We start from the raw sequence: 27,629 nt of genomic DNA, 5'->3' as shown, positions 1-27,629 counted from the left end.
CGGGGCTTGATCCCAGGACCCTGGGATCATGACCTGAGCTGAAAGCAGAGGCTTTAACCCACTGTGCCACCCAGGCGCCCCTTTAAAAGGTTTTAATTTCAATAAAGTTCAATTTATTATTTTTTAGATAATAAATGCTTCCCTATCTAAAAATTCCTTGAGTACTTCAAAATCACAAAGGTTTTCACCTAAGTTTTTATTTCTGAAGTTTGATACTTTAATTTTTTTTAAGATTAATTTATTTTTAGAGAGAGAGTGTGAGTACAAGTGGAAAGAGGGGCAGAGGGAAAGGATCTCAAGCGGGCTCCTTGCTGACTGGTGAGCCTGACTTGGGGCTCAATTACATGCCCTGAGATAATGACCTCAGCTGAAATCAAGAGTTGGACACTCAACTGACTAAACCACCCAGGCGCCCCTTGATAGTTTAAGTTTTTACATTTGATCTAAGATACATGTCAAATTAATATGTGTTGGGGTGAGGTAAGGGCCACATTTCATTTGTTTTTCTCATATGGATATCCAATTTTTCCAGCACCATTTGTTAAAAAGACTTTCCTTTCCCCAAACAAATTAATACTGGCCTTGTCAAAAATCATTTGGCTAGATATGTGTGGGTCTTTTTTCTGGGCACTATTCTCTTCTACTGATCTACATGTCCATTGCTGTGCCATTTCCACTGCCTTAATGGTTGTCTTAAAATTAGATATTTATGTCTTCCAGCTTTGCTGTTTTGTTTGTTTTTTTTTTTTTAATAATTGTTTTCCCTTTCTTGGTCCTTTAAATTTTCAAATAAATTTTGGAATCAGCAGGTCAATTTCTAGACACACAAAAAAAGACTACTGGGATTTTGACTTGTATAGCATCAGATTTTTCAGTTTTGGGAGAACACATATCTTTAAAAATACTGTATCTCTAAATCAATGAATAAGTTACATTCTGTTTATTTAGATATTTAGTTTCTCTCAGAAACATTTCATATTTTTCATATAGATGATTTACACATACATTAAATTTGTTCTATTTTAATATTTTTTGATGTTATTCTGAATACCACTTTTAATTTTATTTTCATTTGTTACTGTTGCCTCTATTTAGATATCTAGTCAACTTTTTTTTATAGTTATAGGTCTTACTAAAATTATCTGCTTCTTTTTGAGTGAGTTTTGGTGATGTCTTTCAATAAATTGACCCTCAACTAAGTTGTCAAATTCATAGGCAAAGCTTTTCTCATATTAAACCTGTAATCTTTTAACCTCCTTGAGATCAATAATGGTACACTGTCTTTCATTCCTGATATTGGGAATTTCTCTCCTCTATTTTGATTCTTTATCAGCCTTGCTATGGTTTTACTGATTTCATTAATCTTTTTAAGCAAACAACTTTTGATTTTAATGATTGTTTCTAATGTTTTTCTGTTTTTGCTTTCACTCATTTTTGCTCTAATCTTAATTATTTCCCTTCCGCAAGTTGGGTTCAACTTGCTCTTACTCTAGTTTCTCAAATTGGAAGCTTCACTTACAGATTTTGGATCTTTTGTTCTTTCTCAAAGAAGAATTAAGGCTATAAATTTCTCTTAAAGCAGTTCTTTAACTGTATTCTTCAAGTATTGATAAATATCAGTTTCATTTTTATTTAGTTTAAAATAGTCATTAAGTTTCATTGAAAATTACTCTTTCAGGGTGCCTGAGTGGCTCAATGGGTTAAGCCTCTGCTTTTGGCTCAGGTCATGGTCTCAGGGTCCTGGGATTGAGTCCTGCATTGGGCTCTCTGCTCAGCAGGGAGCCTACTTCCCCCCCTCTCTGTGCCTGCCTCTCTGCCTACTTGTAAACTCTGTCAAATAAAATAAAATCTTAAAAAAAAAACTTCCTCTTTCAGCTCATAAATTATCTAAAAGTGAGTTAGTTAATTTTCAAATACTTGTGATTTTCCAGCCTATGGCCATACCACCCTGAACGCGCCCGATCTCATCAAATATCTGTGGATTTTCCATATATATTTCTGTTACTGATTTCTATACTTTAATTCTATTATGGTCTGAGAACATTTTTATATGTTTTCTTTGAACTTGCAAAGTTGTTTTTTTTTTTAATGGCCCAGAATATTGTTTATCTCAGTGAATCTTCCATGTGTACTTGAAAAGGATGTATTCTGCTTTATTGGGTGGAGTGTCCTATAAATGTCAGTTAGAGCTAGTTGGTTGATAGCATTGTTCAGGTCATCTGATTACCTGAACTTACTGATTTTCTGCCTACTTGTTCTATCAAGTACTGATGGCTTCGGTAAAATTGTGGGTTTTTCTTTTTCTTCTTTCAGGTCTAGCAGTTTTTGCTTCATGCATTTTGAAATTTTTAAGTGCATACACATTTAGATTATGATTTCTTGCTTATGGGTCATAGTTTCCTGTTTGGGTATCTATTTGTTGCAGAATATATACTGAATTCTGTGCACATTATGTTGGAAAAACTATTGAATTCTATTTTCTTCTGAAAACAAAGTTGATTTTTGTTCTAGTAAGCAATTCGAATCCTGACTGGTCATTTTGAACTTGTGTAATTCTGGTTTTATGCTTTGTTGGGTGAATCTGTAGAAAATCTTTAAACTTGGCAGGACCCAACCTATAAGTTCTATCTCCTTTGGGGATCTTGTCATGGCTAGGTTTTAGAATTTGTTAGGGCAGGTCTAGAGTCAGCATACTCTAAGGTATGGTCTTTAATCTTAAGGTGTGGCCTTTTTTGGTGTCTCAGCTATATGCCTGAGGTATTGAAAAGGTACAAATGTTATTGCTCCACTATGGCTGGGCTGTGCTTTCAACATCCCCATCGCACTCCCTGACTTTTAGAATCTCTATTATACTCAAAGTTTTGTTGCAGTTGCTCTTTGATAATCCTTGGGAAGTCTTATCCTCAGCTAAGGATTCCTAAGGGGTGCATACAGGGATTTCTGTCCCCATATCTTAACTCTACAGCTCTTTCATTGCCTCTCCAGTTGCTTAAGCTGCTGTGAAATTCTATCTCTGCCTTTCAGTTTAGTGGAGTGCCATGTTCTGTCTGGATTCTAGTTCACAGAGATGGGGTCAGAGATTTGTTCCTACGAGGAATGCTGCAACTTTATGGGCTTTCCTCATGAGTGTCCTTTCTCTCAGGGATCACGGTTTTGTGTTATCTCTTGTTCAATGCTTGGAAACAATTATTCTATGCCTAATATATTTTAACCACTTTTATGGTTGATTATGGGAAAAGGCCAGGAAATATCAGTTAATCCTAATACATTAATTTAAAAATATGTGCATATCATAAAAGTAATGGCATTTAAGTGCCAATTTCCCCAATTTTTCTATTGAGGACTTCTAGAAATCTTATTTATTACTGTGCTTATTATTTCTCTGGTCAATCATGGCTGTGTAATTTAGTTTCCATCATGATAAGCCAGTATCTTTAATTTGTTCTTTGGATTATATCTTTAAGATTTACATAAAATTTATAGCAAGGGACATCTTCGTGTAAATACTGACCTTCTACTAAAGGCAAGTAGTAACTTACAGGGTATGAGTTAAGAGGTCCAGAAAACTCCCTAATTCCAAGTGGGAAACTGAAGATCCTTGGTGTTTGAGGAAAGGAAGTCACTGAAAGTGCTAAAAGGTCAAAGAAAGGAAGTCTGTTTTCCCAAACTACAAGGCAAAGAATGATCTCAAGCCTTTAATGAGTTTGCTATTCCAGTTACGACCCAAAATAATGGGGGATAAAAGATAATTAGTGACATAACAAAAGTTTTTATTAAAAGAAAAAGAACAAAATTATTATGACTCATGTAATATATATCCACTGAAATAAACTTTTCTGTTACTGTTTCCTTTTGATGTAATAGAATTTTATTCTGTATTTTATTTTTTAAAGATGTATTTATTTTAGTAAGAGAGAAAGGGAAATATGTGCACGTGGTAGGGCAAAGGAAGAGGGAGAGAGAGAGAAAATCTCAAGCAGACTTCCTGCTGAGCAGAGTCCACCACAGGGCTTGATCTTATGACCCTGAGATCATGACTAGAGCTGTAATCAAGAGTTGGACGCTTAACTGACTGCACCACCCAGGCATCCCTTATTCTGTATTTTAATTTCAAATCTCATCCTTTTGTAATTTACAGAATGCTCCCCACAATAGGTTCAAGGTGATTTTGATGAATGAATACTTTGGGAAATGTAAATAAATGGTTTTATACCTATCAATTCTAAATACCCATTAGGATGTGATATAAACTAATATCAAGAGTTTTAGTTTATTATATCTCTTTCCAAATATGATTTTACTTCTGTTGTCCATTATTGGCTTCATGTGCTCCTTTTCTCTTTTTAAAAATTTTTTAACGTATAATATATTACTTATAAAAAAGTATAAAACTTATAAAACTGAGCAACCTTCAGTTTATTTTCTGAGCTTAAGAGTCTCTTATGGTCTGTCTCCCTCTCTGGTTTCATCCTATTTCATTTATTTCTCTCCTTCCCCATGATCCTCATGTGCTTCTAAAAAACAGTCCTGGTTTTCCTTTTGCCTTATCACAGAACCAATCTCCACACTATCTGTGATATTCTCACTTTTAGCCACAAGATGGCCTTACAAATCAACAATTTGCAGACACAGCAATTCTCAGTTTGGACTGATGATTTTGTCTCATATTTCTTTGTTATATATTCTTCATTTATTTTTCTTTTCCAGTTGCAGTGAGAACCAGTAAGAACTAAGTATGATTCAATGATGCATTTCTTCTTCTGGTTGTTGCCATGCTTTCTCATTTATAGATGTTTCATTTAGGACAATTCAACAGTTATTCACACTGCCCCTACTCTGTAGAAGTTATTGTTTTTGTTATCTTATTTTTGGAATATTGCCCTGCTTTAGTTCTAAGTTAAGACCACAGGCTACATAGTGTACTTACATTGGGAAATGCCATTATAAAATCATAAGCATTTGCTTCTTTTGCTGCTTTCTCAACCTCTTCATCAGTCACTCCATTTCGTCCATATTTAATATTGTTATTAATGGTGGTCTCAAACAAAACAGGCTCTTGGCTGACCACTCCAATATGTTCTCGGTAATGGTGTACATTCAAAGTTCTGATGTCATTCCCATCCACTGTGATCTGCCAAACCAAAGGAATGAATCATGTTGTGATGCCTTACACTGCATTGTGTTTAGAGTCTTTTTAGTCGTACAAACCATAAGCTGAGAAGCAGGGTGTTACAGGGATCAAAGACTTATTTTGATAAAATATTTATAGTATGTATATTTTTTCTGATAAATGGGAATGAATAAAATGTCAAAAACCTGGCTTAAAATCTTGTCAAACCACCTGAAAATCTTAACTCTAAGAAAAACAAATTACTATGTAGATTAATGCTATAGGAGCCACAAATGTTATCATGTCAACACATGTAACAAACTTCAATTTCGTTATTTTAAGATTGATGTGATCTTTGCATATTTTTCTAAAACATGCACTTTTTCTAAAAAGTTTTATTTCCCACGTGGGGTTCAACTCACAACCCTGAGGCAAGAGTCACATGCTCTTCCAGTTGAGCCAGCTAGGTGACCCTAGGAAATTCCCTTTCTTCTCTTTAACACCCCATTTCACTGCAAAAGGCAAAAATATCTTTTATTCATTTATATAAATAATAGTAAATGAACACAGTCTTTCTCATAGATAGTGTCATTACCCATTATTCCAAATATTCCAGTGGGAGGGTCAAGGTTTGATAATTATAACTTACAGAGCCTATCTTTCTCACCAACTTTAGTATTCTCTCTGGGAATTGGTATTCTATGCTATTGTTTTATGTATGGAATGCTTATCCAATAATTTAGTTATTTAATATTAGCATGAATATGTGAATCTAGTATACTCCAAATGAAGACTTAGGAAGTCAAATTTAAATGAAACCAGGCTCTAGTGGGGTAGATTTTCTTTTAAATAGCTGAAAATCTTAAGAGAAGCATTAAGAATTATGCTTCCATAACTATCGTAGTCTTATTCTCTATGCTATTTACAAGGGTAACAAAGTCAAGTGCAACATTATGGGTAATAGAAGAAAATGAGAGAGCATATTTTCTACAGATATTCTTCTGGGAGTTTTGAGAAAATGATAATCTTGTAAATTCTGAGTACTACAAATTATTTTTCTCCACAGCTTTCATCACCTTCTAACATACTATATGTTACTTATTTTATTTGTCGATCTCTTATCAAGCCAATGTTAAAAATTAAAAACCGATATAGTTGTAAGCTCTCTGTTATAGGTGGTATTTCCTAATTTCATCATGTGATGAAATGATTGCTAGGTGCTACAAATGATTTTGCTAGGTGAACTTACAAAGCCATTGTCAGGATCATATAACCTTTGTAGAAGCTGGACTATAGTACTCTTCCCACTGCCGCTGGGGCCAACCAAGGCCACTGTCTCTCCAGACTTGATTTTGAGATTCAGATCTTTCAGAATCTATTGGAAAGTAGGGAGAAAAATTCTATAAAAGTAGGTATGTGAGGGGTGCCTGGGTGGCTCAGTGGGTTAAGCCGCTGCCTTTGGCTCAGGTCATGATCTCAGGGTCCTGGGATCGAGCCCTGCATCGGGCTCTCTGCTCAGCAGGGAGCCTGCTTCCCTTCCTCTCTCTCTGCCTGCCTCTCTGCCTGCTTGTGATCTCTCTGTCAAATAAATAAATAAAATCTTTAAAAAAAAAAAGTAGGTATGTGAAAATATGATTCCCATATTTTCAGAGATTTAATGTATAATTATAAACAGAAAATGAATTTTTCTGTGATATTTAAAAACAAATTTAGATCTTGTTTTCTTTCATATATATGTATAATAAAATTTACATAACTTTGAAAAATGATAAAAAATCTCTTACCATCTCTCTATATAAAGAGGGGATCTAGACTAAGAGTACTCATAGAATATTAACTAGCCACAGCAAACTGTTCATATTTTCAATTTATATCAATTTAATGACTACCAAGTTAGTGAAAATTTTTATCTTCTAATTTGCAACAACTGAATGAAATCTTGCCAGATATTTTCATGAGCTACTTAAGAAAATTATTTCTTAAAAATGTGGGATGCCTGGGTGGCTCAGTGGGTTGAGCCGGTACCTTCGGCTCAGGTCATGATCCTGGGGTCCTGGGATTGAATCCCGCATTGGGCTCCTTGTTCAGCGGGGAGCCTGCTTCTCTCTTTGCCTCTGCCTGCCACTCTGCCTGCTTGTGTGCGCTCTCTCTCTCTGACAAATAAATGCATAAATAAAATACTTAAAAAATATATATATATATTTAATATTATCACAAAATGTATTGCAAAGTAAAACAACCAGGAAGATTCTCTAGGTGCTCCCATGAATGGGATTCCACCATTAGAAACCCTCCTTATCTAGCAGATCTCATGGTGTAGCACTTAAAAATTTTTCTCAATCACTGAGAGTTGCTACCAGCTTTTCGTGTCCTACAGACCTTCAATGTGAGAGAAGCCTGACAAATAATTACCCTATGAAAACGACAACAGCAAGCAAACCCTCACCTATTTTTGCTTGCATTTATATGTACTTGGCCAGAAAATATGGGAATCTCTCCTTGGACTCTCTCACTTTGGTCTCCCCATTTGTAAAGAAACAGACCCTTTAAATAAGCTAAACATAAAACTTTCAAAGGGCCAACCAGGGAAGAATTGTGTAAAGGAGGTGAGAAACTGGGGACTTCTGGTGGGAGTACCTCCTCTCCCATCTGTACTTCACTCTGGAGTTGGCTTCTGTTACTTTCCTTGGAAGAATCTATGTTGTTGCTTTTTAAATATTTATTTATTTATTTGTCAAGGAGACAGAGAGAGACACACAAGCAGGAGGAATGACAGGCAGAGGGAGAAGCAGGCTCCCTGCTGAGCCAGAAGCCTGAAGTGGAACTCCATCCCAGAACTCTGGGATCATAATCTGAACCAAAGGGAGCCACTTAACAGACTGAGCAAATCAGGCTTCCCAAGAATCTGTGTTTTGTTTATTTAAAAGTGGTAGACTCTTTCTTTGTTTAAAATTATTCATTCTTTAGCTTTAAAAAAGGGCTGTATTTCAAAAGTTCACTTAAAAAGTTGTTTAAAACCCAGAGAGCACTTTACTATGCAATTTAATGGCAAACTGGTACTTAAGTCTTCAACAAACAACCCAAATGTAGTTGTAAATGCTGTGTTTATGTTAAGAAAAATGGTAAAAAACAACACTATTCCAGTAATGGTAATTAAGTAACAAAAATTTAAAAAAATAAAAAGGTTTGAAAAGAGAATTTCAATCAAAGACTTAGAAAAAAATAAGAAAGTAGGAGTAGACAGATCTTTTCTGGATGCAAATTTTGCAGGGGGTATGGGGGCATTTTAGACAGTATTAAAGTTGATGGCATTAGTAATTTTTTATCAGTTTTACTTAAAATAATAGTCTCCTTTTTCTTGAAGGTTTTATTTGTGAGAGAACAAGCACAGAGGGAGGAGCAGAGAGGGAGAGGGACAAGGAGACTCCGTGCTGAGCATGGAGCCCAACACGGGGGTCAATCTCAGAATCCTGAGATCATGATCTGAGCCAAAACCAAGAGTTGGACACTTAAATGACTGAGCCACCCAATTGCCCCATGGTCTCCTTTTTCTACGACATAGGTATTTTGTTAGTAATTACTCTTTGCAATTTTTAGCTGTAACTACCTTTTTTGGATAAGTACACAAATAAAATGAAAAGAAAAAAAGACAAGACTGATAAATATTTTCACAACTTGTCAAAGTCTAAATGATGGAGGGTGGAAAAACTCTGTGCAGCAAGTGTGCCTGCTCATACACATGAGGGTATATATGTATCTAAAAGTGAGGAAGAATGTACCTGAGACACGAATGCTGGTGCAGTAGAGCTCTTAGGAAAGGGAGAAGGGAAAGGCACAACATGGGCATAGTTTCTTCAGGTTTGAGACTAGAAAGTTAATTTGAGTTATCTCTGTTGAATGTGATAATATTCAGGGACCACCGACAGGTGATGCCATCAATCCAAGACATTTTGGTGTGCTCCCAAATGCAGAGTAAAGGAATTTCAGGGAGTTGAAAATGTTTTAGTCAGTTGGATATAGAAAAGAGGCTGCAAAATACAACTAGCTCTTCAAGAGTTTTTGGTTCATTACTGATCTATCTTTCCTCCCCTTCCACTCTCTCCCTCTCCCGGCTTTGGCCTACTCTTTCCCTCCCTCCCTCCCTCCCTTCCTTTCCCTCTCTTTTTCTTTTTTCTTTATTTTCTCTCTTTCTCTCCTGAAGTTTCAAAGAAAAGTAGCAAAATTTTGGTCAAAATGATCCTAAATAATCTCTTAAGAAGAGATCTTGGCCAGGATAAGATAACATAAGACTGCACAATTCTATAATTAAATTAAGCTACCTTGACAGATGGTCTTGATGGATAACTGAAAGAGACATTTTTAAATTCCACAGTTCCTTCTATGCATTCTGGTTTATATCCTGTTGTTGAGAAGTTATCTATTGCAGGTTTCTTGGAAAAATAAGGAGAATGTTACAAATCTTCAATGGACTAACCTGACACTCTACATCCTAAAAATAGTTTAAAGACTGTTTTCTTTTACAATGTTTTCTTTTCTGCTTCAGAATTATACTGAGTTAGACATGAAGATTTCAATAAAATACAATGTCATTTTAGAAAAGTTAAAACAATCTCTTTCCATAGCCAATTGTCCAACATGGATTTTGCCCATCTTTTTGTTTTAGTGAAATAAGTGTGTCAATTTTTTGGTTTCTTTCTTGTAGTAATGATAGCTATCTTTCAAAGCAGTTTGAAGTCTTACCTTATCAATAACCTGGAAAATATGAAAGGCAGCTCCTCTGGCTATAGTGAAGGTTTCAAAGTTAGGGGCTGCTGTTCCAATGCAGTAACTACTATGGATTACGCTAAAAAAAACCTATAGGAACAAGAAAATAATATTTACCCTCCTCAATTACATAAGAGAGACAACAGAATGAAATGTATATATGGTTGAGATCAAAGAGATATTAGAGAAATAAGGTAGGAAGGAATGGAAGTTGTCTAAACATAAAGGAAACAAGTTAATTCAAGTATGATGGCTTTTTCTTAATGTGAAACAACTTTTGATTATCCCATGGGTTTCTTATCACCTGCCGGGAAGTTTGAGTAGGAAAATCTGCTTACTATGGAGTGCTTACTGGTTGAGCGAGATGAGTTGCCTTTCCTCTTTGCTGATTGATCCCTTAAACTTTACAGAGAAGGATGTCACAGATTTCAGTAGCATAGAGACATTATACTATTTCTGTTGAACTTCTCTGAATTCTTATATTATTGGACATCTTTCATTTTCAGACAGACACATATTTGCAAAAAATAAAATAAGGAAAGAACCTAAGTCAGGGGCATTTTCCCTATCTTACAAATGAGGAAGCTAAGGTTTAGCAAGTCATTTGTCCCAAGTCACACATAAATTGAGAAATAAGGATGTGCCCCAAATTCCTCATGCTCAAGTTTCATTTATATACAAGTTTTAATGATTAAAGTCTCAAATCCAAAAGATAACTTTAGTTGACAGAAAAGAAATCTACATAGAATGGGAAGGCCAAATAAGAACTGAAGTATATAGACCAGATCAATTCAGTTCAGCAAGACAAATTGTTCTTAATCCTGAACTGAACTGTTTATTGTTGAAATTTGGGAGGATAAGTGAATAAATAAAAATTTAACATAAAACCCCTAAGAGTTAAAAAAAAAATCCTCTAAATTGTGACATTGGACAGAGCTGCAGATAGTCTGTCTTTAACATTACCATATGCTGAAGGACAGAGGAAGGGCAGGAGAGTTTGATCTACAGAATTTTTCAGAGGGAAGACATTCAACAAGGTTAATGTAGACTACCATTTTACCTCAGCAAGTTTGAAAGGAAAAAGTCTCACTAGAGAGTGGCCTTTTTAATTGCTGGATTAAGAAAACTCTATATCCTAATAGGGAATTCATTTAGGATTCTTCTAAAAGCATGGTGCTTTTAAAGATACACTGGATGAATAAATCCTGCCTTTATAACTATAATTTAAAGGTATATACAAATCTTTTTTAAAATATTTTTTTATTCTAATTTTATTTATTTATTTAATTTTATTTTTTTATTTTAAGATTTTATTTGTTTATTTAACAGAGAGAGAGATCACAACAGGCAGAGCAGCCGGCAGGGTGGGAGAGGGGGAAACAGGCTCCTTGCTAAGCAGACAGCCTGATGTGGGGCTCGATCCCAGGACCCTGAGACCATGACCTGAGCTGAAGGCAGAGGCTTAACTCAGAGCCACCCAGGCGCCCCTATACAAATCATTTGATGGAAACGAGAATTTATAAAAAACATTCATTTTTTGACATTCATTGTCATTCAAAGACAATTTTTACTAAGCTCTAGATAAGAAGACTATAGGGACGCCTGGGTGGCTCAGTTGGTTAGATAAGAAGACTATATGGGCCAGTTACCTTTGCTCTCAAGACTTACAGCAAGAACAGTTCCGATGGTATAATCAGGTTCTCCACTAAGAATCAAAGAGGTTCCATACCAAAAACCAAGTCCATAGGTTCCATTCATAAAAAAGTACACGGCACCAAGAGAGAGTTTTGAAGCTATAGCTTTTCTTATGCCAATATCCTTTGCATATTTTAGATTCTGTGTATACCTTAAAAAGACAAAATGCAATGGAACAGACTTTGGGAAAACTAAAACCAAGCAAATATTGTCATAATTAAAGGAACAGACCTTTCAATTTCTTTTTCCTGGGCCCCAAAGGCTATAACTGTTCGGATTGATGACAAGACTTCTTCTGCTACAGCCCCAGCTTTGGAATAGGCATTTAATTCCTTAGTGGTCAATGAAATGATTATCTGTAATAAACCAGGACCACAGTTAACCAAAAAAATGATCCTGAGGCAGTAACGTGCAGAGCATTTAATTCAGGTAGAATCTAGAACAGCAGACTTTTATTATTGAAAAGGTACTTAAGATCATTTGACCTAACTTTCTCAGTTTGCAAATTAGGAAAGCAACAGCCAGAGATATTAACTGACTTTTTAAAGTCTCACTGCAGTGAAAGAACTTAGTCTGAAGTAATCTTCAATCTAAATCTCTGCTCTGCCTTGTATAAGCAGAGCTTCACTGTTCCCTCCCTATATTTTTAAAACCTTAGAACCTGGGTACTTACATAAATAAAATTGGGAAAGACCTGATTTGGAGATGGGTATTAGGGACACAGTCCTTTTTGGGTGCACTTTGGAAACTAGTAAGCCTAATTTGACTTGATTTGTTATTACGTAAAAAGCAAGTCTTCTGTAGGTTATAGGTCACAGAACAGGAAGAGGAAGATGATCCTGCGTATGTCTGGAGTATGACCCCTAAAGCTATTACTGCATAATGCAGGCTACTAGTAAATCCTATATCTCTAACAGTAAGAGGTGAGATTTAAGAGACAGAGAAGAAGGAGTATATCATGCTTGTTGATATTAGGCAGGTTTACCTGATTTGTAAAAATTTTAAAATCAGAATGTGCGGGGCGCCTGGGTGGCTCAGTGGGTTAAAGCCGCTGCCTTCGGCTCAGGTCATGATCCCAGGGTCCTGGGATCGAGCCCCGCATCGGGCTCTCTGCTCAGCGGGGAGCCTGCTTCCCTTCCTCTCTCTCTCTGCCTGCCTCTCTGCCTACTTGTGATTTCTGTCTGTCAAATAAATAAATAAAATCTTTAAAAAAAAAATCAGAATGTGCTTCTTTATTAAACATCTCACTTCCTACTCTTTTAATAGTAAAGGATTTCATTTAGTTTAGCACAATTGTTCAATGAAATGGAATAGAAGGAAAATTGACCTCTGAGCTATAAGTCTTTATTGCCTACTCACATAACAAATTTCATTTTCAAAACACATCCCACATAATTGGAGATGATTTTATTTTATTTTATTTATTTATTTTTTAAATATTTATTTATTTGACAGAGAGACACAGCGAGAGAGGGAACACAAGCAGGGGGAGTGAGAGAGGGAGAAGCAGGCTTCCCACCAAGCCAGGAGCCCGATGCGGGGCTCGATCCCAGAACCCCGGGATCATGACCTGAGCCGAAGGCAGACGCCCAACGACTGAGCCACCCAGGTGCCCCTGGAGATGATTTTAAATAAGACACACTTGGATAGTTGTTAAAGAAGGTAGCATAAACTGAGTAATACTCATTATTTTCTGAATTCACATATATATCACTGGAAAGGAAGAAACACCTAGCAAAAAGCCCTGATGTTTAATAAATGAATGATGCTTAATAAATGAATAATAATAAAAGTAAGGTAGAAACCACACATCCTGGCATCTTTGGTTATTTGGGTAACTTTGAGCTTTATTTGCTTATTTTTTATAACCAGTTAATATAATAGCAGAACTTAGATTTCCCATTCTTGTTACTTCTAAACTTCTTATCCACTTTACTTTCCTGGGCAGTTAAGTTTAAGCTCTGACCTCAGTAACACATAGTTGGCAATCTTCCTATTGAGAGGGTTTCCTCATCTCAAATATGCTGGGGATGAAGATTTTTATAAGGGCTATAAGGTCAATACTAGAAGTCTCATTAGATAAAGATTTCTTGCCTAAACATTGAAGCCTGTTAAGAAATTATTCAGCCATAGACTTTTATTACTGCAAATTCTTTTTTGGTTGAACTTGAATAGTGTTAGCAAATAAACTCAGTGAATTTTATAGCTTTGATTTCCATAAAGAATAATTAGCTTTGCAAAATCAAAAACCTCATCCATCCCTAAGAATGCACTGTGCCTCCAATCTAGGTGATGGATATACACATTGGTAGAATTGCCAGACTTGATTTGGAGAGAGATATTGGGATATATTGGTTGTTTTTGGACTTAACAAAGAGCATTGGTTTCTAATCCCAGTTATAAATAGATTAATATTTTGTGGTATACTCACAACAGTGCTAGAAATATAATTTAAAATGAAAATACATAATTTGTTTAAAAAATTGAAACAGATTTCTAAAGTACAAAAAGTCGACATTAGCAGACATTTGCAATGTAATTTAAGAGCCTTATAAAAAATAAAAACTTGAAATGGCCGATATGAAAAAGTGTTTACAATTTTAGGATTTTCTTATTTTGTTCTGATGAAATGAATTGCACACATTTATCTGGAAATTTAGAACGTGTAAGACTCTCTCATAATTCTCTATCTATGCTGTCATTTGAAGTTGCACTAGGCTACTAAATGAAGAGGAATTCTTTTAGTGTTAGTAAGATATTAAAATTAACCTCATTGTGGTCAAATAACTTGTAGGCAAAAAAGTGATTAACAGTGAACAAAATCAAAAGTATTGGTGATGTTTAATATCCCTTTCCATTTTTAGATATAGGAAATGAATAGAAATGCCTTATTTGACAAATTTAGTAAATAACCTAGTTTATACTCCTGTTTCCAGTCAACACTGCATTTAGCCATCTTGCCTACCCGAGAAAATATGGCTGCTGAAGCAATTATAAGTGGTGATGTGGAGAGAATCACCAGGGTGAGTTTCCAGCCCTTGACCAAACCAACTGCCAGGCCAATAGTAAAAGTAGATATGTTTTGAAACAACAGAGCAATCTTCTCTCCAATACCATCGCTGATTTTGTTGATGTCACTGAAACAAGTAAGTAAATGCAGTTAAGTCACTGATATAGAATATACGAAAACAAAGTCGATATACTATACATCAATCCTCTTACTTAGTCATGCGAGTGTTAAATTCACCAACGTCACAACCATCAAACCATTTGATGTCCTGTGCCAAAACTGAATGGAAAAATTGTTTCGAATTCTTTTGGTCTGTCGTGCTGCTGTCATAACCCAAAAGGAAATCTGCATGTAGCCAAAAACCAAGGCAGTAACTCCTATTCCAATATAATACAGAGTCAACCTGAAAAAAGATTATTGGAAATATTAGTGAGACTCAAGTGCAGTTTCCCCCTTTGATAAAAAAAAATGAGATGTCATAATATTTGATTGAGAGAATTTGTGCTAAAACCTATAAAATAAGTCAAAATAAATCTCCATGAGAAGTAAAGTACATTGAACACAAAATTCTAGGTTTCTCTAGTCTAGAGTACGTCTCTCTTAAATTATTAGTAGAAACTACTATTTTTTTTTAAGATTTTATTTAGTTATTTGACAGAGATCGCAAGTAGGCAGAGAGGCAGGCAGAGAGAGAGGAGGAGGAAGCAGGCTCCCTGCTCAGCAGAGAGCCCGATGCGGGACTCGATCCCAGGACCCCGGGATCATGACCTGAGCCAAAGGCAGAGGCCTTAACCCACTGAGCCACCCAGGTGCCCCTACAAACTACTATTTTATAACACTTGCTACTTATATCTTCTTTCAATAATTTTTAATACTTTCATTTGGAAAGTTATATTGAAGTAATTAAGATAGTTGTACATGGAATAGGTGGATGAAGAAATGATAGTAGTCTAAAGCACTGTACAAAATAGTTTAAATATATATATACTATTAAATACAAAATTCAACTTTAGGAATTTGCCCTAAGGAAATATGTAAAAAGATTAATCTAGCTGGATGGTCATGGTTGTTAGCAACAAAAAAGAAGAGCTGAAAACAATCTAATAGGAGACCAGATAAATGGAGTCATTTAAAAAATATATACTAGGTACCCACTATGTATGGCATTTTAGAGATACAGTCATGAGCAAGATAATAAGGCCCTCCTTTATTTACATGCTGGTGTAAGAATTTACATCCTGGTGGGAGGAGACAGACAATACACATAGAAAAATAATTTTAGGTTGTTCTTTGAGGGAAGTAAACAGGGCAATAAAGTCACAGAATAGCCAGTGAGTAAAATGGGTTGGGAGAGCTAGTACAGATAGAATGGTTAAGAAAAACTTTTTTGAGGAAGTAAAAGAGCTGGATTCCAAAAGGTAAAATGGAGCCAGCTATAAAAAGAGCAAGAAAAGAGAGAAAAATAATAGAGAAAAAGGAGAGAAAATAATAAGGTATCTGAGGCAGGAAAAACCTTAGCATGTTCCAGGAACAAAAGAACTCCAAAGTGGTATGAAATGATTAGGTCAGAGAATTTAGCAAATATTGTAGGGCAGCCATGGTACAATGCACAGCTTTTATTTATTTTTTATTTATTTATTTTTTAAGATTTTATTTATTTATTTGACAGGCAGAGATCACAAGCAGGCAGAGAGGCAGGCAGAGAGAGAGGGAGGAAGCAGGCTCCCTGCTGAGCAGAGAGCCTGATGTGGGGCTCCATCCCAGGATCCTGTGATCATGACCCGAGCTAAAGGCAGAGGCTTTAACCCAGAGCCACCCAGGTGCCCTGCACAGCTTTTATTTTAAGAAAAAATGTAGACCATTGGAAAATTTAAGCATGGGACGCCCTTATCAGTTCAATTTTTAAAAAGATCAGTCTGGCTCCTCTATGAAGAATAAATGGAAGTGAAACAAATTGAAGCAGGAGTTTAGTTGGGAGGCTATTGCAATGGCCAGTGTGTGAGAAGGATAGGGACTTGGACGAAAATGGTGGCAGCTGATGTACAGAGAAATGGACAGATTCTAATTATATTTTGGAAATACAGCAAAATGAAACTGCCAATGTACTGACTGTGAAGAATGCAGGAAGGGGAGAAATTAAGGATAACTCCTTAGATTTTGATTTGAGCGACTCGGTGAATGGTGTGCCATGTACAGCCATGGACAATGGGGAATGGAATAGATTTGTAAGAGCTATCATGTGTTTTGATTTAGATACATTAGGACCAAGGTGCCTATTAAACATCAAAGTGGGTTTTAAGTAAGAAGCTGAAAATGAGAGTCTGAAATACTTGGAGCAGGGTCTAGGCTAGACATGTAAATTTGAAAGTCATCAGCTTGTAGGTGGTAATTAAAACAAAGGACTGACTGAGACTACCCACAGAGAAAGAAAATTAAGTGTGGATGAAAAAGACAGAGGACCAAGGAATGAGCTCAGGTACATGGTAGAGTTTGGGGTAAAGAGAAAGTATTGCAAAGCAAGCTGGAGAGTGGCTAACATGGTAGGTAGAAAGCCAGGAAAGTAAAGTATCAAGGAAAACAGAGGAACATACAGTTGCTCCCCATTATTCCCAGTTTATGTGTTGGCAAATCTGCTTGGTCACTAAAGCTTATTTTTAACCCCCAAATAAATACTCAGATGTTTTCATTGTTACTCATGGACATGCATAGAGTATAAAAAATCTGAGCTGCCCAACAAAGATGTTCCCAGCTGAGGTTGAACAAGGCAACACTCTGCCTTCTTGTTTTAGCTTTCACACTGTGAACAAGTGACATTTTTGTGGTCTATGTAGTGCCACCTTTTTCTGATTTTTGTGTTTTTAATTTTTGATGATTCCACTGTTTAAAGTGACTCTTAGGCAGCATGCTTAAGTGCTGTCTAGCATTCCTAAGTGTAAGAAAGCTATGATGTGTCCTATGGAGAAAATATATGTGTTAGATAGGTGTCATTCAGGCATGAGTTATAGTGCTATTGACTCTGAATTCAATGTTAATGAATCAACAACATATATTAAATAAGTTGTCTTTTTAAAAAAATTATTTTTATTAGCATATAATGTATTACTAGCCCCAGGGGTACAGGTCTGTGAATCATTAGGCTTACACATTTCACAGCACTCACCATAGTACATACCCTCCCCAATGTGCATAACCCAACCACCCTATACCTACCCCTCCACCCCCCAGCAACCCTCTGTTTTGTGAGATTACGAATCTCATGATTTATCTCCCTCCAGATCCTATCTTGTTTCATTTTTTCCTTCCTAACTGCAAAACCCCCCAGCCTGCCTCTCAAATTCCTCATATCAGAGAGATCATATGATAATTGTTTTTAAAATAAGTTGTCTTTAAATGGAAATACACATAATTTGAGGGTTTGTGTTGAATGATGAAAATGTTGTGACCATAGGGTCACAGGAACCTAACCCTGTATTTACCCTAGTAACAATGGTTTAATATTTGCTAATTCAGTATTTATGACAACTTTAATAAAACTGTTGCAAATAATGAGTTGACAGTTTTTAATGTTTACAATATTTTAAGAGGAAAATGGGTTATAAAAGCAAATCAAAAGAAGAAATGCAGGATCTGAACACTGAACTATAAACACTGTTGATAAAAATTAAAGAAGATATAAATAGATGGAGAGGTAATCCATGTTCATGGATTGGAAGACTCAATGTTGTTAAGATGACAATATCCTCAAATTGATGTACAGATTCAATACAATCCCTATCAAAAGTCCCAGTAGACTTTTTGGCAGAAATTGGCAAGATGATCCTAAAACGTACATAGAAATGAAGAGAACTCAGAAGACCCAAGATAATTTTTAAGAACAAAGTTGGAGGACTTACAATTTCTGGTTTTATTTATTTATTTATTTCCAAAAATTGCACTAATCAAGACAGTATGATACTACCCTAAGAATAGATACAAGAATAAATTCAGCAAAATTGAGAGAACAGAAACTAATCCTTATATTTGGACAATTGATTTTTAGTAAAGATGCTAAGGAGAATAGGAGAAAGGAGAATAGACAATTTTTTCAAAGAATAGTGCCAGGACAAATAGATATAGCCATATGCAAAAAAAGTTAGAATCTTACCTCATAACAGTCACAAAAATAAACTCAAAATGGATTACAGACCTAAGTGTAAGAGCTAAAATATTCAAAGTCCTAGAAGAAAATGTAGGAGAAAATCTTCATGATCTTGGTTTAGACAAAGAATTCTTAACATCCAAAGGCACAATCCATAAAAGAAAAACTTGATAAATTGTATATCACCATCAAAACTTAAAACTTCTGGGCTTCAGAAGAAACCTTTAATAAAATGAAAAGACTACCTACAGACTAGAAGAAAGTATTTGCCAATCACACATAGGACAAAGAACTTGCATCTAGAATTTATAAAATGGAATTCTCATAATTCTGTAATAAGACAAATGACAGAATTAAAAAATAGGCAAAATATTTGAACAGACATTTAACCAAAGAAAATATATGAATGCTTAAAAAGTAATGAAAATAGTGCTCACTATTAGTCACTGGAGAAATGCAAGTTAAAGCCACAATGTATCACTCCACACCTACTACCATGATTATAATAAAAAAGACAGACAAAACCAAATGTTGACAAGGAGAAACTGGAACGCTTACATATTGTTGGTGAAAAAGCAAAAATGGTATAGCCACTTTGGAAAACAGTTTGGTAGTTTCTTAAAAAGACAAACATAACTTATGACCTAGCAATTCCACCCCTAGGTCTACCTAAGAGAAATAAAAATGTATGCATACACAAAGACTTCTATATTGATGTTCACAGAAGCATTTTTTATAAATAGCCCCAAACCAGAAACATTCAAATTTTCCATCAACTAGTAAACAGATAAATATTGCAGGTGTATCCCAGCAATGAATTACTACTAAGCAATTAAAAGGAATAAACTACTGACAACATGTTACAAAATGGATGAAACTCAAAAACATTATGCTAATAAAGAAAAGAAGCCAAATACCCTACATATTATGTATTTCCACACACATGCAAAGTCCAGGTGATGAAAATCTTTAGAGACAGAAAACAGGTAAATGGTTGCTTGGGGGCTGAGTGTGGGAATGGGGATTGACTACAAAAGAGGGATCTTTGCAGAGTAGTGGAAGTAGGCTAAAAATGGATTGTGGTGATGGTTGCACAACTCTGTCAGTTTACTAAAATTCATTGAATTGTACAGTTAAGACTGTTGAGTTTTATGATAAGGGAATTATGCCTCAATAAAGCTATTAAAATAATGTGAACAGTATAATTCTAATTATATTAAAATTATATATGCATACACATACATGTAAAAAAGTTGTAATAATATACACTAAAACTAATGTTCTTATATATTAATGGCAGGATTATGAGTGATTTATTTTTCTTTGTGCCTTTTTACACGATTTACAATGAAACTATTAAGCATTTAATCAGAAAAAGTAGTTAAAATAATTTTACAGAAGAACTGATGCACTTTTTAAGAGATTATTTCTTAAAAACAAAGAAAGCAACACATTCAATTTATTTTGAAAGGAAGATACTATACTTACTAACCCTTCATTTATCCAGTAATCAGACATCCAAACTACCTGGGACCCAGGAAAAGAAACCTCAGTAGTCCCCAAAGAACAAACATCAGTAGTCCCAGAGCCCGGATATTTTATTCTGCATCAGGAAATGAGACTGCCTTCATGGTCTAAGTCTTCTGATTCAAAACTGCTTGCAAGTTAAGGCTGATTTGATGGCTTCACTTATTAAGCATTTATTTTGTGTTAAATATTATGTCAATCCCTTGACATCTGAGTTTTACTGAATCTTTACGAAGTATTAACACCTCATTTCACATATGAAGAAACCAAAGCTTACACAAGTTACCCAACAGCTTCTGTAGTTAAAAAGTGGCAGAGCCCAAGATCTGAATCCTGAATCCATGATCTGAATCTTGAACTTAAAATCTGAATCACTTTACCAGTATTTCTGAGGAAAAACGGTTCTCAAGTAGATTTGGGAAACCCTGTATACCTAGCATCATTCTTCCTCGGAAACTGATAATATATATGAACATAACAAAAAAATTAAAAAATGTAAGGAAATTGTTTAATTTTGTTCTTCAACTCAGTTCAATTGTCTCAGACCAATTAACTATGAACATCTTTCTCCTTTTACAATGTATTACTTATTAATAGTCCCACTGTACACAATCTGGGAATTATTCTAGGCCACTACTTGGTGCAGCAGAAATTGCTATTGGCCGATATCCGATTTTATCTTCTTCCTAAATAACAGAACTTCCATTTTATTTGAAGTGGCAATATGCCCTGCTAAAACAGATGTGGTGACAGGACCAGTACAAAGACAGAGGGTGCCAAGTCCCTAATGGCTTTTAAGCCATATTTCATACATAGACTACCTATGTTCAGATATCTTCATGTGAGAGAAATAATTTCTATCATGGTTATACAACTATTATAATGGATTTTACATGAAATACAACTGAACTAAATCTAACACAACCATGGTCATATAGTTTGCCCCTTTAAAGTAGACTATGAAAGATGTATCAGAAGTAGTAAAAGGGAGGGAGCAAGTTGCTTAGAAGTTCATATGGATTTAATTAATTAACTCTTGAGGCAAGAGGAGGCATCATATTACCAGCAATAATCTTGGTACTATTTAGTCATTATGATTTGGATTCAACAAGAAAATATTCAATTATTTTCAGAATTTTTGGTAAATAAAACAAGGACACAGGTTGAACATTAAAACGTTAAACTTAATGTTCAACCTGTATCCTTGCTTTATTTACCAAATATTCTGAAAATAGTTGAATATTTTCTTGTTGAATCCAAATCTGGGGGATTCAAAGGGGAGAAGGGTTGGGTGGGGAGGAAAGGGTGATGGGTATTAAGGGCACATGCTGTGATAAACACTGGGTGTTATGCTTAACTAATGAATCACTGAACACTATATCAAAAACGAATTATGTACTATACAGTGGCTAACTGAACATAATAAAAAATAAAATAAAATGTTAAACTTACATAAAGCTATAAGTTATTGTCTTTGGAAAATAAAAGGTGGAATAAAATTCTTTGGTTCCTGATGATTATAGCTGAAAGAGGTATTACCTTGTCCTCATCAAAAAAAAAAAAAAAAAGATATAAAGCAATGATTCCCCAAAATGTTACATCAAAACATTAGTTTCACCGGATGTTAGCAGGTGTTTGGGGAAAAAATTGGGTTTTATACTCAAACAGGTTTAATAACTTGGAGTAAATGGAGTTTTACTACACTTACCTATACTGTATGTATCCAAGAGGAGGCTGTTATATACAGCATTTCAAAACCCGTTTGACCACGGAAACTTGTTTTCCTCATGTATTCCAAATATTCCAAAACAGAACACCAGTTTGAAAAACAACAGCATAACAGATTTTATAGTATAAATGTCAAGAATTTATTTGGTAAATTTTGTGACCTTCTAATAATTGTACATAGACATGCCTTTTCATTTTATCCTTTTTTTAATCTGTTTTTTAAAAAATGGATGTTCCTATATTTAAAAGTTCCAAACTTCTTTGTAAGAAATTCAAAATTCATGATTATACATCAGAACCCCAGTTTGACGGGGCGCCTGGGTGGCTCAGTGGGTTAAAGCCTCTGCCTGCGGCTCAGGTCATAATCCCAGGGTCCTGGGATCAAGCCCCGCGTCGGGCTCTCTGCTGAGCAGGGAGCCTGCTTCCTCCTCCTCTCTCTCTGCCTGCCTCTCTGCCTACTTGTGATCTTTCAAATAAATAAATAAAAAATCTTTGTAAAAAAAAAATTCTCTAAAGAACCCCAGTTTGACATTGTAGAAACAGAATTCAGTAGAAGGAAATACACTGAATTTTAATCAGAAATTTTCAAAAGAACCAATATAAGGTAATTCTATGTAAAAGTTGCTAAAAACCAGCTGTCTCTCAAAGAAAGCTGAGGCTGCAGCAAAGTACAACTGGAGAGGGCGCCATTTACATTGCATAGAACAGTGCTGTACAATAAAACTTTCTGTGATGAAGAAAATGTTCTGTTATCAGTGATATACAAGATGGCACCAGCCAAATGTGACTACTGAACACTTGAAATGTGACTGAGAATGAGGAACTAAATACTTAGGTTTTATTGTTTTAATTGATTCAAATTTAAGTAACCATATATAGCTGTGGCTAACATACTGGACAGTGCAGGTCAAGAATTATGGTCCAGAGATCTTCACTGCAATGTGATAAGTGTCCCTTGGGTTGTGCAACACGCAGGCTTCACTTTTTGGAGAAAAATGAGGGATCGCTTAGGTCTGTAGCAAAAACTCTCATAATTTTAGTGAAACACTATGAAAGTCCAGCGAATACAGTAAAGCAGTTAAAGTGTTAATAAACTTAACATATGACAAAGGAAATGATACTGTTGAATACAGAAACTACAAAAACTGAATGTCCTTATAAATTATTTACTTCAGATTTTACAATATTTATTTATTTATTTTACCTTAAAGATTGTATTTCTTTATTTAACAGAGAGAGAGAGAGAGAGAGAAAGACAGTGAGAGAGGGACTACAAGCAGGGGGAGAAGGAGAGGGAGAAGCAGGCTTCCCGCTGAGCAGGGAGACCGATGCGGGGCTCAACCCCAGGACCCTGGGATCATGACCTGAGCCAAAGGCAGGCACTTAATGACTGAGCCACCCAGGCGCCCCCAGATTTTACAATTTTTAGTATGAATACAACATTACTTTAATAGTCTGAAAATTAGTCTCCAAAATTAGTCAATAAAACTTTATTGTTTTAATTTTTAAAATTATTTTATTATTTTTAATATTTGTTGCACATGACTCTTTGGTTTTTAAAGTGTATAGAAGTAGCATTTTTCTATAAGGTTCATAAGGAAAATAATTTGGAAAAAAAGGAAAAACAAATTCTTTTGTCTTTAGGATATGTACCTTCAGTTCTAGAATGCAAAATTGGCCTAAAAATGCAAATTCTAAAATGAATTTTATTTTCATGAAAATTCTGTCAAATACAACTTAAAGTAAATGAGCCTACATATGAACCTTTCAAATTAAAGAAAAATTTATGTAGAAGTATATTTAATTTTTAAATTTAAAAATAGTATATTTAAAGAAAAGGACTCATTTGCTTTAATAACTTACATGTGATATTCATCACCAAACCCCAGTTTCTTCCTTGTAAGTATTGAATAAAGCAGCATGCAATATACACGATATTAACATTTTATTTGGACTTACTTAATCATATCTTCATTCAGCTTCTCTTGAGACTGAGTACAATTCTGGTAATTTGCTGTAAAACAGTGTTTTAAATTTTGAAAGCAATTAATTCATAATTGGCCATACTGTTTCATACATAGCACTCCAAAACAAATATAATATATTCTCAAGAAAATGGACTTATTATCTTAGATTTATAATAATGTTAACTTTCTATTCTTTAAACTAAAATTTGAAATAGTAATCTTTGGTCTCTTCAATAATATGTCATGATATACCAATGATATCAATGTATTTATCTAAACCTTTATCAAACCTCTTTACATGTTCATCACATTTGACAGCCTACATAATGAAATTCAAAAAACCTGTAGAAGCCTTAAGCAAAATCAAAAATTATAATCAAAGCAGTACCAGTTGCTATGTACTGCCCATCCTATCTAAAGCTGGTGAGAGAATCTATTATAGAGCAGCTCTAACAAAAGGAATACTCCCAAGCATATTGACTTAGGGTTGCTAAGTTTTTTTTTCCTCCTCCTTTCACTCATTAATTTGGAGAGAAGGACATGGTTGGCAGTCAATAAATATTTACTCAGTGAATTGGTGGCTCCATTTGTTTAATAAACAGAATCACATCCTTAATCTTTCCATCATTAAAATATTAAAAATTAATAACTCTGGAGACAGGAGATCATCACATGAAGGATCTAGAGGTGGAAGTGATGGTTTTATTCTGCTCAAACAAGACTGGGACACTTGAAAGATTAGCCTTCAGGTGGAAAACAAGAGGATATAAATTAGTATTTAAAGTTAAATAGGATACAGAAGGGGGTATAGTATATAAAAGCTAGGCTTATGTCTAAAAAAAAAGAGCACAGGTTTAAAAACATTTTTATTAAATTCAATTTAATTAACATATAGTGTATTATTATTTTCAGGAGAATTTAGAGATGCATCAATTGCATATAACACCCAGTGCTCATTACATCAAATGCCCTCCTTTAATGTCCATCACCCAGTTACCCCATTCCCCCACCCACCTCCTCTTCAGCAAACCTCAGTTTGTTTCCTATAGTTAAGAGTCTCTATGGGTTGTCTCCTTCTCTGTTTTTGTCTTATTTTTTCCTTCCCTTCCCCTATGTTCATGTTTTTTTTTTCCCTTAAATTCCACATATGAGTGAAATCAGGTGGTATTTGTCTTTCTCTGACTTATTTCACTTGGCATAACACTCTCTAGTTCCATCCATCCATGTCATTGCAAATGGCAAGATTTCATTCTTTCTGATGGCATACACACACACACACACACACACACACACACACACACTTTTATATATATACACACACATATATATACACGCACATATATTTTATATACACACACACACATATATATATACACACACATATACACTCACATATTTTATATATATATTTTTCCATTCATCTGTTACTAGACATCGGGGCTCTTTCCATAGTTTGGCTATTGTGGACATTACTGCTATAAACACTGGAGTGCATGTACCCCTTTGAATCAGCACTTTTATATCCTTTGAATAAATACCTAGTAGTGCAATTGCTGGGCCATAGGGTAGCTCTATTTTTAACTTTTTGAGGAACCTCCATACTGTTTTCCACAGTGGCTCACCAGGTTGCATTCCCACCTATAGTGTAAGAGAGTTCCAATTTCCTCCCCATTCTTGCCAACATCTGTTGTTTCCTGAGTTGTTCATTTTAGCCATTCTGACCAGTGTGAGGTGGCATTAATGGTTTTGACTCATATTTCCCTGACTCCAAGTGATGTTGAGCATCTTTTCATGTGTCTTTTGGCCATTTGCATGTTTTCTATGGAGAAATCTCTGTTCATGTCTTCTGTCCCTTTCTTGACTGGATTTTTTGGTTTTGGGGTGTTGAATTTGATAAGTTCTTTATAGATTTTGGATACCAGCCCTTTATCTGATATGTCACTTTTGAGTATCTTCTCCCATTCCACAGATTGCCTTTTAGTTTTGTTGATTGTTTCCTTTGCTGTGGAAAAGCTTTTTATCCTGATGAAGTCCCAATGGTTCATTTTTGCTTTTGTTTTCCTTGCTTCTGGAGACAGGTCTAGCAAGAAGTTGCTGCGAGTGAGGTCGAAGAGGTTGCTGCCTGTATCCTCCTCTAGGATTTTGATGGATTCTTGTCTCACATTTAGGTCTTTCATCCATTTTGAGTTTATTTTTCTGTATGGTGTAAGAAAGTGTTCCACTTTCATTCTTCTGCATGTGACTGTCCAATTTTCCGAACACCATTTGTTGAAGAGACTTTTTTCCATTGGACATTCTTTCCTGTTTTTTGAAGATTAGTTGACCATAGAGTTGAGGGTCCATTTCTTGGCTCTCTATTCTTTCCACTGATCTATGCATCTGTTTTTGTGCCAGTGCCATACTGTCTTGATGATTACAGCTTCGTAATATAGCTTGATGTCTAGAATTGTAATGCCTCCGGGTTTGGTTCTCTTTTTTTAACATTATTTTATCTATTTGGGGTCTTTTCTGGTTCTATACAAATTTTAGGATTGTTTGTTCTAGGTCTGTGAAAAACATTGGTAGTATTTTGATAGGGATTACACTGAATATGTAGATTGTTCTAGGAAACATAGACATTTGAATAATATTTGTTCTTCAAATCCATGAGCATGGAATATTTTTTGATTTCTTTGTGTCTTCCTCAATTTCTTTCATAAGTGCTCTATAGCTTTTAGAGTACAGATATTTTACCTCCTTGGTTAGGTTTATTCCTAGGTATCTTATGGGTTTTGGTGCAACTGTATACACTGTCAGTGTATAGAAATACAACAGACTTCTGTGCAATGATTTTATATCCTTGACTTTGCTGAATTCTTTTATCAGTTCTAGAAATTTTTTGGTGAAGTCTTTCAGGTTTCCTACATGTCATCTGCAAAGAGTGAAAGTCTGACGTCTTCTCTGCTGATTTGGATACTTTTAATTTTTATTTATTTATTTATTTTGTCTGATTGCTGAGATTTGGACTTCTAGTTCTATGTTGAACAACAGTGGTGAGAGTGGACCATCCCAAGACAGTCCAGGTTTTAATGATACATTTATCTCTGTTATAATAGATAGCCATAGGGATGCTTTCTACTGTGTTATTTGGAGAAAAACATATAAAATCAGGGAATTACTAAAATTTATAATATCCATCAGATAAAAAAAGACTATGGATACTTAGTATGTCAGTGCATGGAAGTGCTGGGTTTACATCTAAAAAATGTTACCTTTAAGGACATGATCTTGAAATAGGATACAACAAAGGTAATGATATATGAAGGACATCTATAATTATGGGAAAACAGAACCCCTTTTTCACCCACATCTGATTGCTAGATTTCCCTCCTATCTTTATTTAGGGCTTTTGTCTCCAGTACCGTAATTTTCTGCATGTTCAGTTTGGCTTCCTTGCTGCATTATGTTCTACAATGCCATGCATATATACATACGTACTATTAATGAAACTCTAAGCAGCTGAGAGATTTTTGTCATTCTTGGCTGCTCCTTTTTAAAGGGTGAATTATAGATCAGTGCCCTGGAATGGCCTGAGCCTTTGGTTAAATCATGATATAATCATCACTTCTCATGAAAATTATTTTAATTTCCTAGAGAGAAAAGGTGAGGTATACTCAGTCTCAGATGATTTTTATATACCATGAGCAGTCT

At 35.1% G+C, this 27,629-nt stretch overlaps 1 protein-coding gene across 1 annotated transcript in view; it reads right to left on the bottom strand.

Annotated features, from left to right (window-relative positions):
• The window catches only part of ABCB5 (ATP binding cassette subfamily B member 5), a 116,101-nt gene that overhangs the window by 81,165 nt on the left and 7,307 nt on the right, over positions 1-27,629 (bottom strand). Inside the window, 10 exon segments of the mRNA XM_047694740.1 lie at positions 4,928-5,131; positions 6,360-6,485; positions 9,430-9,540; positions 9,851-9,964; positions 11,543-11,720; positions 11,801-11,925; positions 14,535-14,706; positions 14,792-14,879; positions 14,882-14,982; positions 23,932-23,986. Of these exon segments, the coding sequence (XP_047550696.1) occupies positions 4,928-5,131; positions 6,360-6,485; positions 9,430-9,540; positions 9,851-9,964; positions 11,543-11,720; positions 11,801-11,925; positions 14,535-14,706; positions 14,792-14,879; positions 14,882-14,982; positions 23,932-23,986 (1,274 nt within the window).

Source organism: Lutra lutra, chromosome 11 (genome assembly GCF_902655055.1).
Source record: "Lutra lutra chromosome 11, mLutLut1.2, whole genome shotgun sequence".
Lineage (NCBI taxonomy): Eukaryota > Metazoa > Chordata > Mammalia > Carnivora > Mustelidae > Lutra > Lutra lutra.
This window is presented reverse-complemented; position numbering and strand designations above follow the sequence as displayed.